This window comes from Rhincodon typus, chromosome 9 (assembly GCF_021869965.1).
Source record: "Rhincodon typus isolate 14 chromosome 9, sRhiTyp1.1, whole genome shotgun sequence".
NCBI classification, from domain to species: Eukaryota; Metazoa; Chordata; class Chondrichthyes; order Orectolobiformes; family Rhincodontidae; genus Rhincodon; species Rhincodon typus.
The window spans coordinates 31,779,216-31,795,512 of record NC_063340.1 but is presented as its reverse complement, the minus strand read 5'-3'; the positions used below and the strand labels follow the sequence as shown (position 1 = coordinate 31,795,512).

Here is a 16,297-nt window from a genome sequence, read left to right as displayed (position 1 = left end):
CAGAAAATGGAGAAGGGTCTAGGACCGAAACGTCAGCTTTCCTGTTCCTCTGATGCTGCTTGGCCTGCTGTGTTCATCCAGCTCTACACCTTATTATCTCAGATTCTCCAGCATCTGCAGGTCCTACAATCTCTGATTTTCCTAATGCTGTTTCACCGTACACCCGCCCCGCTCCCCGTACCGCCACCCTCCCCATTCCAGGAAGCTCAGATTTAACCTGATGCATAGTCTTCTACCCATCAGCAATTCTGCTGGAGCTATCCTGTAGTTGCATGAGGGGCGGTCCTATAATCAAATAGGAACTGGAAGAGTTTGGTATCTAACAAAGGCATAGGCTGTTTCTACAAGACTGCTTTCAAAGTTTGGACTGTTCTTTCTGCCAGGCCAACGGATGATGGATGGTGTGGAATGGTCCTTATATGTCGAATCCATTAGACTTTAGGAAATACTCAAATTCCATGCTGGTAAACAATGGCCTATTATCTGTGACCAACACTTCCAGGAATCCGTCTATCGCAAAAGATGTGCGCAGTTTTTCTATCGTCGTTCTCGTGTTTGACAACTGAACTCTGCTTGTCCAACCACTTTGAGTGGCTGTCCGCAATAACTAAGAACATTGGGCCTATTAAAGGACCTGCATAGCTGATGTGTAACCGAGTCCAGGATTAACCCAGTCATTCCCACGAACATGGGGGAGCCACTGGCAGTAATTTTCGATTTTGTTGGCACTCTGGGCACCAATCCAGTAACACGGCTACATCTGCATCTGCGCCTGTCCACCATATATAAATTCTCACCAACATCTTCATTTTGTAGACTCCTGGATGACCCTGGGGTGAAGTTCAGCCAGTACCTGGTGGCAACTTTTGCTCGGGGCAATCACTCTTGCTGTCCATAATAATATGCCATCCTCTATCCTCTACTGTGACCTGGTCTCTCCAGTTCCAGAAATGTTTCAATTCTGGTTTCCCCCATCACCACCAGCTGTTTCAGTTTTGCCAGGACTGGATCTTTCTGCATCCAAAGTCTGATATTGTTAGCTCTGACTGGAGGTCTGTCAAAAAAATTTAAAACCATTACAGACTCTTCCAGTGGCAGAGTGGTGGTGTATCTGCCAGCAAGAGGTGGCTCAATGCAGTCGCATTTGCTGGCCTCCCAAACAGTGTTCCAACTTGTAATTATATGCTCTTAGTCCTGAAGCCCACTGTTGAATTTGGGCTGAAGCTATGACTGGCATTGTCTTGTCTTATTTAAGTAGGCCTACTAGAGGTTTGTGGTCTGTTATAATTACAAATTTACATCCATAAAGGTATTGATGTAATTTTCTGACTCCAAATATGACCATCAAACATTCCTTCTCTTATTAGGGTGTATTTACCATCTGCATTGGTCAAAGTCCTGAATGCATATGATATCGGGCGTTCCTCTTCATTGGGCCACCTGTGCACCAATACAAACCGAAGCTGTATAGGGAGGCATTGCATGTCAATACCAGAACTTGCTTGGAATCACGGTGTGCCAACATCTTAGAGAATGATCACAGTTTTGTCACTTCCTTCAAAGCTATGGCTTGGCTACATGTCCATTTCCAAGGCTGACTCTTGTTTAGGAGTTGTTGCAAAGGTGTCAGGATGGAGGCCAGGTTATGTATGAACTTTCTGTAATAATTCACCAGCCCAAGGAAAGACCGAAGCTTCAGTACAGATGTGGGAGCCGGAACATCTTTGATTACCTTCAGTTTATCTTCGAACAGATATAATCCAGTCTTCTCCACTCTGTAGCCCCAGTAGGTCATTTGGGGTGCCAGGAACACACATTTTTCCCTTCTTAGGTGTACACCCATCTGGGAGAACTGTCTAAGGAGTATGTCCAAGTTCTCTATTTGTTTTCCCTGTTACTGGCACATGATGTAGACAAATGGCAACCTGGGGTAGACCTTGCAAAATTTTCTCCATTATCCTCTGCCGGTCATTTAGCCTTGTCAAAAATCCTGATAAGGATTCCCCTGGTTCTCGAACTTCTAAGTAAAATTTAGAATTGGAGGAAGCTCGGAATTGTAATATTCTTTAACTAAATCCATCAACTCTTGAAAGGTTTTAACATCTGGCGTCTCAGGAAATGTTAGGCTCTTAATAACCAAAAAACTGTGGATCCACAAGCTGTCAGGAGGATTAATTGTTGCTTTGCATCTGTCCCAGTATCATTTGAAAAGATAACACACTCTTTCCATAAACTGACCCCAGTCCTCGATGGCAGGGTCAAACGAGTCATGCTTCCCAAGTAAGGGCATGATGCCAGAAATGCTTACCCCAAATCGAAGACAAATGTTGTGAGAATGTTTCTTTAGAAATGTGCTTTACTCTCGTCAACACTAAAGTAACTCTACAGAAGACAGTATTCCTTCACCAAGTCATTCCTTATTTATACATGGAAAGTCCTTAATGCTGGTCCAGTTGCCTCAGAGCCAGCTCTCAGGGCATCAGAATGTCTGACACTCCTCTTTTTTTGTCTATCAGCCAGGGATCCCTGATTGGATCAGATTAACAGCCTCATCAGGGAACATATTCTATAAGGTTCACCTGGCTGACCTCAGTATGATCACTACACCTACCATGCTCCCTGATATTGTTCCACATATTCCACAATGACCTTGTGTTTGACCCTGTCACCATTCTTGTCTCCACATCTACAAATGCTTCTGCTTTTCCACACCACTCCCAATCATTGACATCCCTCACTTTCTGGCAGTGATTGCCTTGCTTCTCCCATAGGTTCCCCTGAATCCTCTCTGAACCATCGACAGATAGATCCCTAGGACTGTATTCACTCCAAAACTCTGACTGACGTCAATGAGCAGACCCTAGACATGACTGTCCAGACTCCTCACAATTGTGTTTGCAGCTTCCTGACTAATGGTGCATGATTCCCTTGACTGTTTGTGAAGGCGCTGCAGGACTGATCATTGCCCACTCCCCAAACTGCAGCTGGACAGATCCGCTGACTGTGAGCGTCCCAAGCAGACAACTGACTTTGGTGAAACCCCTGGACTATGCGAGTCTGTGCCCATGACTGATGGTACCAGTGTCCACTGCCTGATAGTGACTTCTCCTCTTGAATGGACTGAGGACTAAGCTCCACCCAGTTTCTGACACGGCTATTTGGCTGCATAATCACGCGCATGTGTGTGTGTGTGTGTGTGTATGTGTGTGTGTGGCACAGGCAGTGGGCACCTGCTGTGGGTTTTAGATTGATGTCTGCCTGTGATGTTCACCAAAATGTACCCCAACCTTCCAACCCATCCAAGCAGCCAATGTGGCTGTCTGAGTGAACACATCCAAGGGGCAGCAGTGGCTGACTTTGGCTTTGGCTGAAGTGCCAGTATGCTAACAGGTACGGCATTGCATGGCAAGACAAGGCAAGGCATGGATACTGTCAGCATGCAGGTAAATGCTAAGTGAGTGAGCACTAAAATAGCAAGTGTGCAGCTCTGAAATGAAGCCTGGGCCAATCCTTAAACTGGGTTCCTGCTGCAGTCTTTCAATGCCAGCTGCCCAGTATGCCCTGCAATGCAAATTTGTGCATCCTGAGCAACCTGTCAGAGTATTATGGCTGAAATGCATTGGCAGATGCCGGATGCCAAAGTCCATAGATGAGGGATGCATGCAGCCAGTGCCCGTGGATCATGCCTTGAGATGCTGTTTGGTGCTGAGCAACATGGAGGCTTCTCACAGCCAACATGCAAGCAAAAGTCACCAAATACCCTCTGACTTCACATAAAGATTTTTCTATGTCTAATTTGTTCAGTGTGCTTGATAAGATAGAAAGCTGAGGTGATTTGTGCCATTGTGAGATGTTTAACAAGCAATGATCCCTCTTCCTAGGCAACTCACTAGAGACTAGTGAGAAATACACCTCACCGCTTGGCAGGTACACATAAGATGCAGTGTGTTGCTCGTGACATCAAGATAGATTTCACCAGACTTGCTGTACATTTTTGCCATAGCTCATATTGTTAAGGTTTCATCCAGAGGAATGGGAGGAGCTCATTTAGCCTCTTGAGCCTGTTCCATCATTCACTGACATGCTGGCTAATCCACTAACTAACTGTGCCTCCCTTAGTACCTTGGGTTAACAAAATATTTCAATTTCAGAATTAAAATGAACAATCAATCAAGCATCAATTGTCATTTATAGAGGCAAGTTTGAAACTTGTCCCAACCTTCAACTGTCCAAGGTGGACATCCTCACATTCTCTTTTTCTAATATCCAGAAGTGGCCTTACACACAATTGAATTTAGTTTTCCCCATCATCAAATCACCTGTGGTATATTTCCACCTATTAGTCATTCATGTTTTACAATTTATTAATTTACACGCAACACTTGTAATGCAGACCACCATAGGTGAGGGAGAGGTAGGGAGGCAGGGAGGGGCTAAATCAAGATGGAGTTTAAAGAGGATCCTCACACTTTCCCATATAGAATTCCATTTGAGGCAGTTGTGTTCACTCACTTAATCTATCAATTTCCATTTCAAATTTTCTGTGCTTGTTTACAATGTTTACTGTGTCACTTGGCGACATCATCAAATTTGGTTCTGTCTCCATACAGCAAATCATTTATAAATCGTGAAAAACTGAGGCCTGAGTAAAATCATTGGCAGACACCAATAGTCACATTCTGCCAAATGCAGTACATAACGATTATCCCTGTTCTGAGTCCCCTTCTTCTTATTCAGTAAAAGAATGTGTCTGGGAACTTTCTGCCATAACCTTTTTGAAGCTAATAAATATTGGACAAGAACTCTTTCAATTTGAAAATGTTATTTGTTAAAATTAAGCTCATGATCCAATTTTGTTTTCTGTTTGTAGCTGTTCTTGCTGAGCTCTCCTCCTTTGGCTCACATTGTTTTGTGGAATTTGCCTGGTCTTGTTTGCATTATGTTTTGACTGGTGTGAATTCATGGACAAGGAAACATCATGCATGGCTCCACAGCAGTTATAGGACAGTGGCAGACCAGGTGGGAAATGTACCTTCTATAGCCTTCAAACTAAATTACATCCAAATGAGGTTGCCCTTAGATCTCCATATACACTTCACCTCCTTTAAATATCCTGGAATGCAATCTTGTGAATATCTATGAGGCATTGATTCTATTCTTATAAACACATCATTTGGGGTGGCACAGTGGCTCAGTGGTTAGCACTGCAGCCTCACAGCACCACAGACCCGGGTTTGATTCCACCCTCAGGCGACTGTCTGTGAGGAGTTTGCACATTCTCCCCGTGTCTGCATGGGTTTCCTCCCACAGTCCAAAGATGTGCAGGCTAGGTTGATTGGCCATGCTAAATTGCCCGGCAGTATCCAGGAATGTGCTGACTAGGTCAGTTAACTATGGTAAATGCGGGGTTACAGGGATGGAGTGGGTCTGGATGGGATGCTCTTCAGATGGTCAGTGCAGACCTGACGGGCCAAATGGCCTCAGTCTTCACTGTAGAGGTTCTACATTGAGATGAATTATCTTGTTGTGGGGTGGGTTCGATGAATTGACCAGTTTATTCTCACACATTATTTTTGTAAGTTTATTTGAGGAGATATGATGACAGATAGCTAAATTCTTATTGAAAAGGTAAGTTTAAAGAAGAATCTTAATGGAGCACTGAGAAGTGGAGTATTGGAAAGGTTTAGGGTTGGCATTCCAATGCTTCAGACCTTAGGCAAATGACAACTCCTAATGATGGAACAAACAATAAGCAAGAGGTAGTTCAATGACATGAATGTACGAGTCATTTTTGTTAACCGACAATATAACTCTACATTTCATGACTTCCATACAAACAGAAGTACTGAAAAAGTCTGACACCAACTTTTTAACGCAATGTTGGTGGGCAAGTTATTAGTTTCAGCAACAAGTGTGAGTTCATTATTTCTTGTTTGTGGGAACCAGAGGACGTAAGCATATAGCCAATTACACAATAAAACAAAGTTGTCAGACTTGACTCTTCAAAACTATTTATCACATTTTCTTTAAAAAGAAAAGCATAGGGCAGAATCTTATAGAGGTCTGAGTGAGATTTGTGACAGAATCAAACATGAAGTCCAGCAAAGCCCAACTTTATATTGGAAGCAACTCATGCCATCCTTTACACTTCCGACAAGCGCTACGCAAGTTTCTTGCTAGGTAACAGTGAGTTACCAATTAAGAGGGATTTTTGCTTGTTAAATAGCCCAATTTGTCTCATTAATATTCAGCTTTCTATCTTATTACACTGGACAAACAAACAAATTTGATGTTGAGAAAACCCAACATGGAAACCTGTTGGCAAAATCAATTCGCCAATTGCTTTGAAGGACCTCCATGTTCTGTACGACTAAACTGCAGTCTTGCCTTGTCTTACCATGCTAAGCTTGTTACTGCAATGGTACTTTAACCAGCACCAAAGGTTCTCAATACTGCCTTATTGAAATGCTCTTTTGACCAGACACATAAACATATAGCTTGTCATGCTGGTCAACTGGGGTCTGTCTGGGAAGGGCACATTTTGCTGTATGGAACACCGAGACATTAATCTATCACCTATTGTGTGTGTCAACTCCTTGAACAGCAAACACACCATACCTTTATTCAACCAAATGGCAATTTTGGAAATTCAGAGGGGCTGGTCCTCAGTCCAGTCAAGGCAGAGCCTCTGGGTATAGGCTGGCCACCAATATCCACTACAAACCCACCAACTCCCCGTTACTTTGACAATACATCCTCACACCCTGCTTCCAGTAAAGACTCTTTTCCGTTCTCCCAGTTCCTCTGTCTCTGTCGCATCTGTTCTGATGATGCCAATGTCGATAAGGGAGCCTCTGAAATGTCCACCTTTTACCTCAAGGATTCCCCAGTACTGTGGTTGACAGGGCCATCAGCTGGGTTCAATGCATCTCCTGCTCTTCAGCCCTACCATCCAGCCCACCCACCCACAATGGCAGTAAGGTCCCCCTTGTCCTCACCTACCATCCCATTAGCATCCACATCCATAGGATCATTAGCCATCTGTTATGGAGCAGATCAAACCCCCTTCAAATGTATCAACGAGATAGCTTCGGCCCTAACTTTTATCTTATTTATAGGCAAGTGTCAGGTACTATGTTCCAGATGTAATTTGATTGGTTACTCTACTCAGCTTTAAGCAAAACACACTTCATTCTTACTCTACAGTTAAAATACAAAAGAAAGAAAAATTAGTATAACTTTAATTCGATTGGAACACTTAGTAGAATAATAGATTATTTTATGACTAAACAGCAACTGTTGCAGTGTAGTAACATCCTGTAAACACACCCATTGCAAAGGCAAATTCAGTAAAATAGATTGTCTCACATGCGATGTGTCCCCAGTCCAGGAGGAAAGAACATCAAGAGAAACTCTGGTAAAGTGAGAGAACTCCAGCTTTTGTTGCGGCTGAGAGAGGTGTAACAGCTTCAATAGCCAATTTCAATAAACACAAACTACTGAAAACTAAACCAAAACTCTGGTTCTGTGGGAGCCCGACTCCAACGATTCATGTTGCTTCTATTGATCCAACTTTATGAAAAAAAAGCCAAGGCCTCACAAGCTGTTAACTTTATTAGCTTGGAGGAGATAGCTCAGTACCTATGGCTCAAAACCTCTCCCCAAAAAAAAAGGACAAAATACACTTCTTAAAACCATAGTACTGTCACATGCCATTTCCACCACCACCAGACACATATTCCCATTCCCTCCCTTGTCAGCCTTCTGCGGGGACTATTCCCTCTGGGAAACCCTGGTCCACTCCTCCTTCACTCCCAACACACCCCACACACCCACAGCATCTTCCTCTGCAATTGAAGGTATAACACCTGCCCATTTACTTCCTTCTTCCTCATCATCCAAGGCCCTAAATACATATTCCAGGTGAAGCAGTGCTTTACCTGCACGTCATTCAATATAGTCTACTGTATTCGCTGCGCACAATGTGGTGTCCTCTATGTTGGGGAAATGGAGCACATACTGGGTGACCGCTTTCAGAACACCTACATTCTGTCTGCAGAAATGACCCTGAGATTCCAGTTGCCTGCCACGTTAACACACCACTGTGTTTGCGGGCCAACATTTCTGTCTCAGGCTTGCTGCAGTGCTCTCGCAAAGCTCAGCACAAGCTGGAAAAGCAACATCTCATTTTCTGCTTGGGAACTCTGCAGCCTTCTGGACTCAATATCAAATTCAACAATTTTAGGGTTTGACCATCTTCTCCCACATCCTTTTCCCAACCCACACACACCGGGCCTTGTCATCAGTTAGGCTACTACCACACACAACCTACTGTCAGCATACAAATAGTCCCCATTAGCAGCTATTCACTCTCCTAGGCTGATGCTTACCCAGTCCTTTGTCTGAGCAACTGTTTCTCTCTCTCTCTTTGGGCTCTATCTCCACCTATTGTTTACTCCTCACCCCTCCCCCCATCCCATCTTCTGCATTATTACAAACCTTTCCCTAGTTCTGAAGAAAGGTTACTGGACCTGAAACATTAACTCTGCTTTTTCTGCACAGATGCTGCCAGATCTGCTGACTCTTTCCAGTAATTTCTGTTTTTGTTTGTGGCTGAAGTGTTGTTAAGTTAATACAAGAGCTAGAAAGCATAAGTTAAATGGCACTGCGAGTCAGAGCGAGTACAGCAGCTACTGAAAGGCAGTTCGAGAATTATATGTCTACAGAGTCAGTTTGGGTGGAGGTCAGGAACAAGAAAGGAGCAGTCACTTTGTTGGGGGATTTTTTACAGACCCCCAAATAGTTGCAGAGAAGTAGAGGAGCAGATTGGGAGGCAGATACTGGAAAGGTGGCAGAAGTCACAGGGTTGTAATCATGGGTGACTTCAACTTTCCAAATATTGATTGGAAACATTTTAGTTGTAATAGTTTAGATGGAGCAGATTTTGTCCAGTGCATTCAGGAAGGATTCCTGACACAGTATGTAGATAGACCAACACGAGGAGAGGCCACTTTGGATTTGGTGCTTGGCAAAGAACTGGGCCAAGTGTTAGACCTGTTGGTAGGAGAGCATTTTGGCGGTAGCAATCATAACTCTGTTTCTTTCACGATAGTCATGGATAAGGATAGGTACATACGGCAGGGTAAAGTTTACAATTGGGGGAAGGGTAATTACAATCCAGTTAGGCAAGAACTGGGTAACATAAATTGGGAACAGATGCTGTCAGGGAAGAGCACCACAGAAATGTGGAGATTGTTTAAGGAATGCATACTGCATGTGCTTGATATGTTTGTCCCGAGCAGGCAGAGAAGATGCGGTCGAGTGAGGGAGCCATGGTTCTCGAGAGAGGTCGAACGACTGGTTAAGAGGAAGAAGGAGGCTTATGTAAGGTTTAGGAAAAGAAGAACGGAAAAGGCTCTAGAGGGATACAAGTTAGCCAGGAAGGAGCTGAAGAAAGGGCTTAGGAGAGCTATAAGGGGGCATGAGAAAACCTTGGTGGATAGGATCAAGGAAAACTCCTATGTGCAGAACAAGAGAATGACCAGAGAAAGGGAATTTGTGCACAGAGCCTAAAGAGATAGGAGAGGTCCTTAATTAATACTTTTCTTCAGTATTCACAACTGAGAGGGACCTAGTTGTAGAGGAGGACATTGTGAAACAGGCAGGTAGGCTCGAGGAGGTTGATGTTAGTAAAGAAGATGTGCCAGGAATTCTGAGAAAGTTGAAGATAGATAAGTCCCCCGGGCCTGATGGGATTTATCCAAGGATTCTATGGGAAGCGAGGGACGAGATCGCAGGGCCTTTGGCGGTGATCTTTTCATCCTCACTGTCCACGGGTATAGTGCCGGAAGATTGGAAAGAGGCAAACGTCATTCCCTTGTTCAAAAAAGGGAACAGGGATAACCCCAGAAATTACAGGCCAGTTACTCTTAAGTCAGTGGTGGGTAAATTATTGGAAAGGGCTCTGACAGACACGATTTATGATCACTTGGAAAGGCACAGTTTGATTCGTGATAGTCAGCATGGATTTTTGAGGGGTAGATCATGCCTCACAAACCTTATTGAATTCTTTGAAGAGGTGACCAAACACGTGGATGAAGGTGGAGCAGTGGATGTGGTATACATGGATTTTAAGTAAGGCATTTGATAAGGTTCCCCATGCTAGGCTGATGCAGAAGGTAAGGAGGCATGGGATAGGGGGAAATGTGGCAGATTGGATTCAGAATTGGCTGACCTTAGAAGACAAAGGGTGGTAGTGGACGGAAAATATTCAACATGGTGCTCAGTTACGAGTGGTGTACCACAAGGATCTGTTCTGGGTCCTCTTCTATTTGTGATTTTTGTAAATGATTTGGATGAAGGAGCGGAAGGGTGGATTAGCAAGTTTGCGGACGATACGAAGGTGGGTCACGTTGTGGACAGTGCGGAGGGCTGTTCTAGGTTACAAAGGGACATTTTGATAGAATGCAGAGCTGGGCTGAGAAGTGGCAGATGGAGTTTAACCCTGAAAAGTGTGAGGTGATTCATTTTGGAAGGACAAACTTGAAAGCAGAATACAGGATTAACGGAAAGATTCTTGGCAGTGTGGAGGAGCAGAGGGATTTTGGGGTTCATGCTCACAGTTCCCTGAGAGCTACCACCCAGGTGGATAGAGTTGTTAAGAAGGCGTATGGTGTGTTAGCTTTCATTAATAGAGGGATTGAGTTCAAGAGCCGTGAAGTTATGCTCCAGCTATACAAAAGCCTGGTTCGGCCACATCTGGAGTATTGTGTCCAGTTCTGGTCACCTCATTACAGGAAAGATGTGGAAGCGTTAGAAAAGGTGCAGAGGAGATTTACTAGGATGTTGCCTGGAATGGAGGGAAGGTCTTACGAGGAAAGGTTGAGAGAGCTAGGGCTTTTCTCTTTAGAATGACAAAGGATGAGAGGTGACTTGATAGAGGTGTACAAAATGATCAGAGGTATAGATAGAGTAGACAGCCAGAGACTTTTTCCTCGGGTGGAGGTAGCTTTTACGAGGGGACATAGTTTTAAAGTGAGTGGAGGTAGATATCGGGGAGACGTCAGAGGTAGGTTCTTTACTCAGAGAGTGGTAGGGGCGTGGAATGCATTGCCGGAGAGGGTAGTGGAGTCGGCCTCATTAGGGGCATTTAAGTGGCTTTTAGATAGGCAAATGGATGATAGTATAAGGTAGCGGTGGAGGTTAGATAGACCTCAGGTTTCGGGTAAAAGTTCGGCACAACATCATGGGCCGAAGGGCCTGTACTCTGCTGCACTGTTCTATGTTCTATGTCTATGTTCTAAATTTTATTGTTTACAGTTTGGAGACAAACCATTGAAACGTATTATGTTTCCAATTTATTGAAAAGAAGGTTGTTGTATATTAAATTAATCATGCATTTTGTCCGCTTGTGGCTACCATACACACATACACCAGCGGAGGGAGTCTGCTAGTAACAGAAAAGAAATATTTCTAATTCTCTAAAGCTCTCTCGTGAAATGTATTACTGTTTCTGTACTGAATGTGTCAATAGTCAAGCCCCATTGTTACACAAACTGTCACATGTGTATAAACTCAATTTAATTTGCCAAGTTGATCAATTTGTCTGACTATTTGCTATTCAGGACAAAAACAATTCACAACAGGTTTAACAGGAAAATAACCTGATTTATTGTAAACACATTATGTATAATCTAATGGGAGTCCGAGCAACTTGGGCTATGGTGAGATGTTTTGACACGATCGGGTGACAAGTGCAGTGAAGTCTATCTCACTCAATTTTCATGCTTTTCACAAGTAGCATGGTGAGATTCTAGCTAAGCAGTGGCAAGATGCCAATTAAGGAGGACTATTCCTTGTTAAATGCCTTCTTAATGGCACAACTCGTCATATTAATATTCAGGCTCCCATCTCAACAAACTCACAAAACATGCCAGCCATCAGGAAAATTGATAAGGAAACAAGAATGAGCACATAGCAAATTCATCTCACCTTTTGCTCTAAACAACCTGCGTGGAAACCTTGCCCCAAATCTGAAGGCATGCTGCATGGCCCCACACACCCCACATCCACAGACTTCGGCATCCGACATGTGCGAGTCTCAAAGATCCCTCATGGCACATCTCCAATTCATGTAAAATTCGTGGACTAAACCAAGCTCTGTATCTCTGAGCTCTATGTCATAAGGCTTACTCACTCTTAGCTTGCTTGACTGGTCACAGCATCCCTGCCTTGCATTACATTTCCATGCATTTTTGCACTTTGCCCCTCAGCCATAGATTCCAGCCTCATATAAATGGAAAGGCAGCAGTAATAACAGACACAAAGCCGGGAATATTGTCATGGCTGTCAGGGTCCTGGGTCCTGGAGGTCCTGCTGACCCTGATTCCAAAAACAGACTTCCTCCTCCTCCTCCAAGACCAGCATTGCAGGCCATGACACCTGACCATGCCAGCCTGGTCTGAGTTTAGCATTCAGTTTGAGCAGTCAGCCATCTTGAGGAACGCACAGCGCTCACTCACAGAGTGTTATGTATACATTAGTGCAAAAGGCAAGGCGTGTAGGTGTAGGGAATACTGGTTGACAAGAGAAGTTGAGGTTCTAGTGAAGAAAAAGAAGGAAGCATACGTCATGTACTGACAGCTGGGATTGAGTGAATCCCGAGAAGAGAACATCGGCAGTGGGAGTATACTTAAGAGGGAAATCATGAGGGTAAAAAGGAGACATGAGATAGCTTTGGCAAATAGTGTTAAGGAGAATCCTAAGAGATTCTACACATACATAAGGGCAAAACAGTAAGGAAAGAATAGGGTCTCTTAAAGATCAATGAGACCATCTATGTGTGGAACCACAGGAGATGCTCGAGATACAAAACAAATATTTTGCATTAGTACTTAACTGTGGAGAACGACGTAGAAGCTAGAGAACTTGGTGAAATAAATAGCGATATCCTGAAAAGTGTCCATATTATAAAGGAGGAGTTGCTGGAGGTCTTAAAATGCATAAAGGTAAATAAATCCCTGGGACCTTATCAGGTGTATCCCAGAACATTGTGGGAAGCTAGGGAAGAGATTGTCGGGCCCCTTGCTGAGATATTTGCACCATCAATAGCCTTGAATGAGGTGCCAGAAGACTAGAGAGTAGCTGGCATTTAAGAAAGATGGTAAGGAAAAGCCAGTGAACCTGACATCAGTGGTGGGTAAGTTTTTGGAGGGAATTCTGAGGGACAGGATATGCATTTGGAAAGGGAAGGATTGATTAGGGATAGTCAACAAGGCTTTGTGCATGGGAAATTGTCCATCTCTAATTTCATAGAGTTTTTTGAAGAGGTGACAAAGAAGATTGATGAAGGCAGAGTTCATGTGGACTTCACCAAGGCATTCAACAAGGTTCCGCATGACAGACTGGCTAGTAAGATTAGATCACATGGAATCCAGGAGCAGTTAGCTATTTGGATACAAAATTGGCTTGAAGGTAGGAGACAGAGGGTGGTGGTAGAGGCTTGCTTTTCAGACTAGAGGCCTGTGATCAGTGGTGCGCCACAAGGGTCGATGCTGGGTCCACCACTTTTCATCATTTATATAAATGATTTGGATGTGAATATAGGAGGTATTGTTACAAGTTTGCAGATCAAACCAAAATTGAAGGTGTAGTGGACAGTGAAGAATATTATCTCAGAATACAATAGAGCCTTGATCAGATGGGCAAATGGGCTAAGGGATGGCAGATGGAATTTAATTTAGATAAATGTGAGATGTTGCAATTTGGCAAGGCAAACTAGGGCAGGACTTATACAGTTAATGGTAGGGCCCTGGGGAGTGTTGCTGTAAAGAGACCTAGGGGTGCAGGTGCACAGTTTTTTGAAAGTGAAGTCACAGGTAGACAGGGTGGTGCAAAAGCCATTTAATATACTTGCCTTCATTGATCAATGCACTGAGTATAGGAGTTGGTATGTTATGTTGTGGCTGTACAGGACATTGGTGAAGCCGCTTTTAGAGTACTGTATTCAGTTATGGTCTCCCTGCTAGCGGAAAGATGTTGTTAAATTTTAACGGTATTCAGAAAAGAGTCACAAGAATGTTGCTAGGATTGGAGGGTTGAGGAATAGGCTGCGGCATTTTTCTTGTGGAGCTTCGGAGGCTGAGGGGCGACCTTATAGATGTTTACAAAATCATGAGGGGCATGGATGGGGTGAATAGCTAAGGTCTTTTTCCCAGGATAGGGGAATCCAAAACTAGACAGCACAGGTTTAAGGTGAGAGGGGAAAGATTTAAATGTTTTGTTTTACAACTTTGGATCTTAAATATCATGATGTTAACAGGTAAAGTCAGGTTAGATAACAATAAATCATTTCCACTAGTTCAAGTTTCTAGAACTAGGGGACATTGTCTTAAAAATTGGGGCCAGACTTTTCAGAAGAAATGTTAGGAAGTATTTCCAAACTCAAAGGATGGTAGAGGTTTGGATGTCTTCCATAAATGGCAGTTGATGTTAGATTAGTTGTTAATTTTGAATAAGAGAAAAAATACATTTTTGTTAAGCAATGGCATTAAGGGATATTGCCAAAGGCGGGTATACAGAGTCAGGTGACAGATCAGCCATTATTTCCTCACTAAATGGCAGAACAGGCTGGAGGGGTTGAATGGTCTACTCCTGTTCCTATGGTTCCACGTTCTTTGGATGTTGGTCGATCTTTAAGAAGGGGGTTCAAAATGGTCAATCCTTCTAAAATCATGATCTTAAACCAGTGTGTGTGGCTCCTAGAGTGCTCATAAAAGTTTGTTTGTATGTAGAGGTTTATGGTACAAAAGAGAAAACATTGAAAGACATTAACTTTCTTTTGAGTTTAGAATAATGAGGGATTGATTTTAATTTAGAAAAACACAGAGATTGGAAAGTTTTTGGGCAGTCCAGGGAGACCTGAGTTAAATGCAAGTATAGTTTCTCCCAAAAACAAGATATTGTTCAGAGCAATGAAGAAACGAAGTTACCTCAGTGAAAGAGTTTACTTTATGAGATATCCAGACCAGGAGTGTTTGGTTAGAAACTTATATCAGTTATTCAAAGCTGAGAAAGTTTAAAAACACAGTTGCATGTAATCAAAGGAAACAGCCTCACAGCTCAGAGGATCCAAACTGAGATGAAGCAGTTGAGTCAAACCTACGTATTTGATCAGCAGGAATTTCTCTGGATTTTTGAGTAGGTGAAAAGTGCTGGTAGTGAAGAATACTTGGGATTTTGTTTTGCTGTGTATTTTGAAAGCAGTTTTATATATTTTATTTTATTTTTTCTTTTGTATACTAAACTTCTGTTTTATTGTCTGTTTATAATCTGCAGCCTCAAGTGTTTGTGTTTCAGTGGAAGGCAACCTAATTTTAAAAAAAAATGATCTGTCAAGCTAGATTTCATTCTGGGATCTAACCTGTCAATAATAAAATTAGCTGGGATCATTACATCAGCATGCTGCATTTTGCTTTGTAAACTAAAAAGATACTGGCAGTAGAATTTGTTTGTTTGTTTTCTCACTTGTTGACCTAAAAGAGGTTGGAATGTACTAGACTTGATACAATGGAGAAAACTTAGTTTTTAATCACCAATCCAAACACAGCCAGTGAATTGTACTAAGAAGGAACAGTAAGCATTTAATTATTTGTTCCTCAACATTTTTACTCATTGATATTAATGTTAATTCAGTAGTAAGACTCTCACCTCTGGGTCAGCAGGTTGTGGTTTCAAGTTCTACTTCAAAGACTTGAACACATTAACCAAGAAAGCATATGCTATATTAGCAGACCTGGTCTGCATAAATTGCATTGCAAGTGAATGTGTAAATACTCACAGAACCAAAGAATCCCTATAGTGCAGATAGAGGGCATCTGGCCCATCATATCTGCACCAACCGTCCAAATAGTATCCCATCCAGACTCACCCCCTCACCCTATTTCCATAACCCCACATTTACCATGGCTAATCCATCTAACCAGCACATCACAGGGCTATTTATCATGGCCAATCCACCTAACTTGAACATCATTGGATTGTGGAAGGAAACCAAGCACTTGGTCAGAAACCCATGCAGACAATTCACCCAAAGCTGGAGTTGAATTCAAGTCCCTAGCTAACCACTGTGCCATGCGGCCCTTAAGTGCTTAAATGTTACGACAGCTTCTGACAAAACTACCCAATCAAACAGAGATAGTAGGAACCGCAGATGCTGGAGAATCTGAGATAACAAGGTGTAGAGCTGGATAAACACAGCAGGCCAAGCAGCATCAGAGGAGCAGGAAAGCTGACGTTT

At 43.0% G+C, this 16,297-nt stretch overlaps 1 protein-coding gene across 1 annotated transcript in view; it reads left to right on the top strand.

The window, feature by feature from the left end:
• The window catches only part of tagapb (T cell activation RhoGTPase activating protein b), a 158,533-nt gene that overhangs the window by 24,832 nt on the left and 117,404 nt on the right, over positions 1-16,297 (top strand). Inside the window, exon 4 of the mRNA XM_048600973.1 lies at positions 2,945-3,075. Coding sequence (XP_048456930.1) covers positions 2,945-3,075 — 131 coding nt within the window. The remainder of the gene's footprint in view (positions 1-2,944; positions 3,076-16,297) is intronic.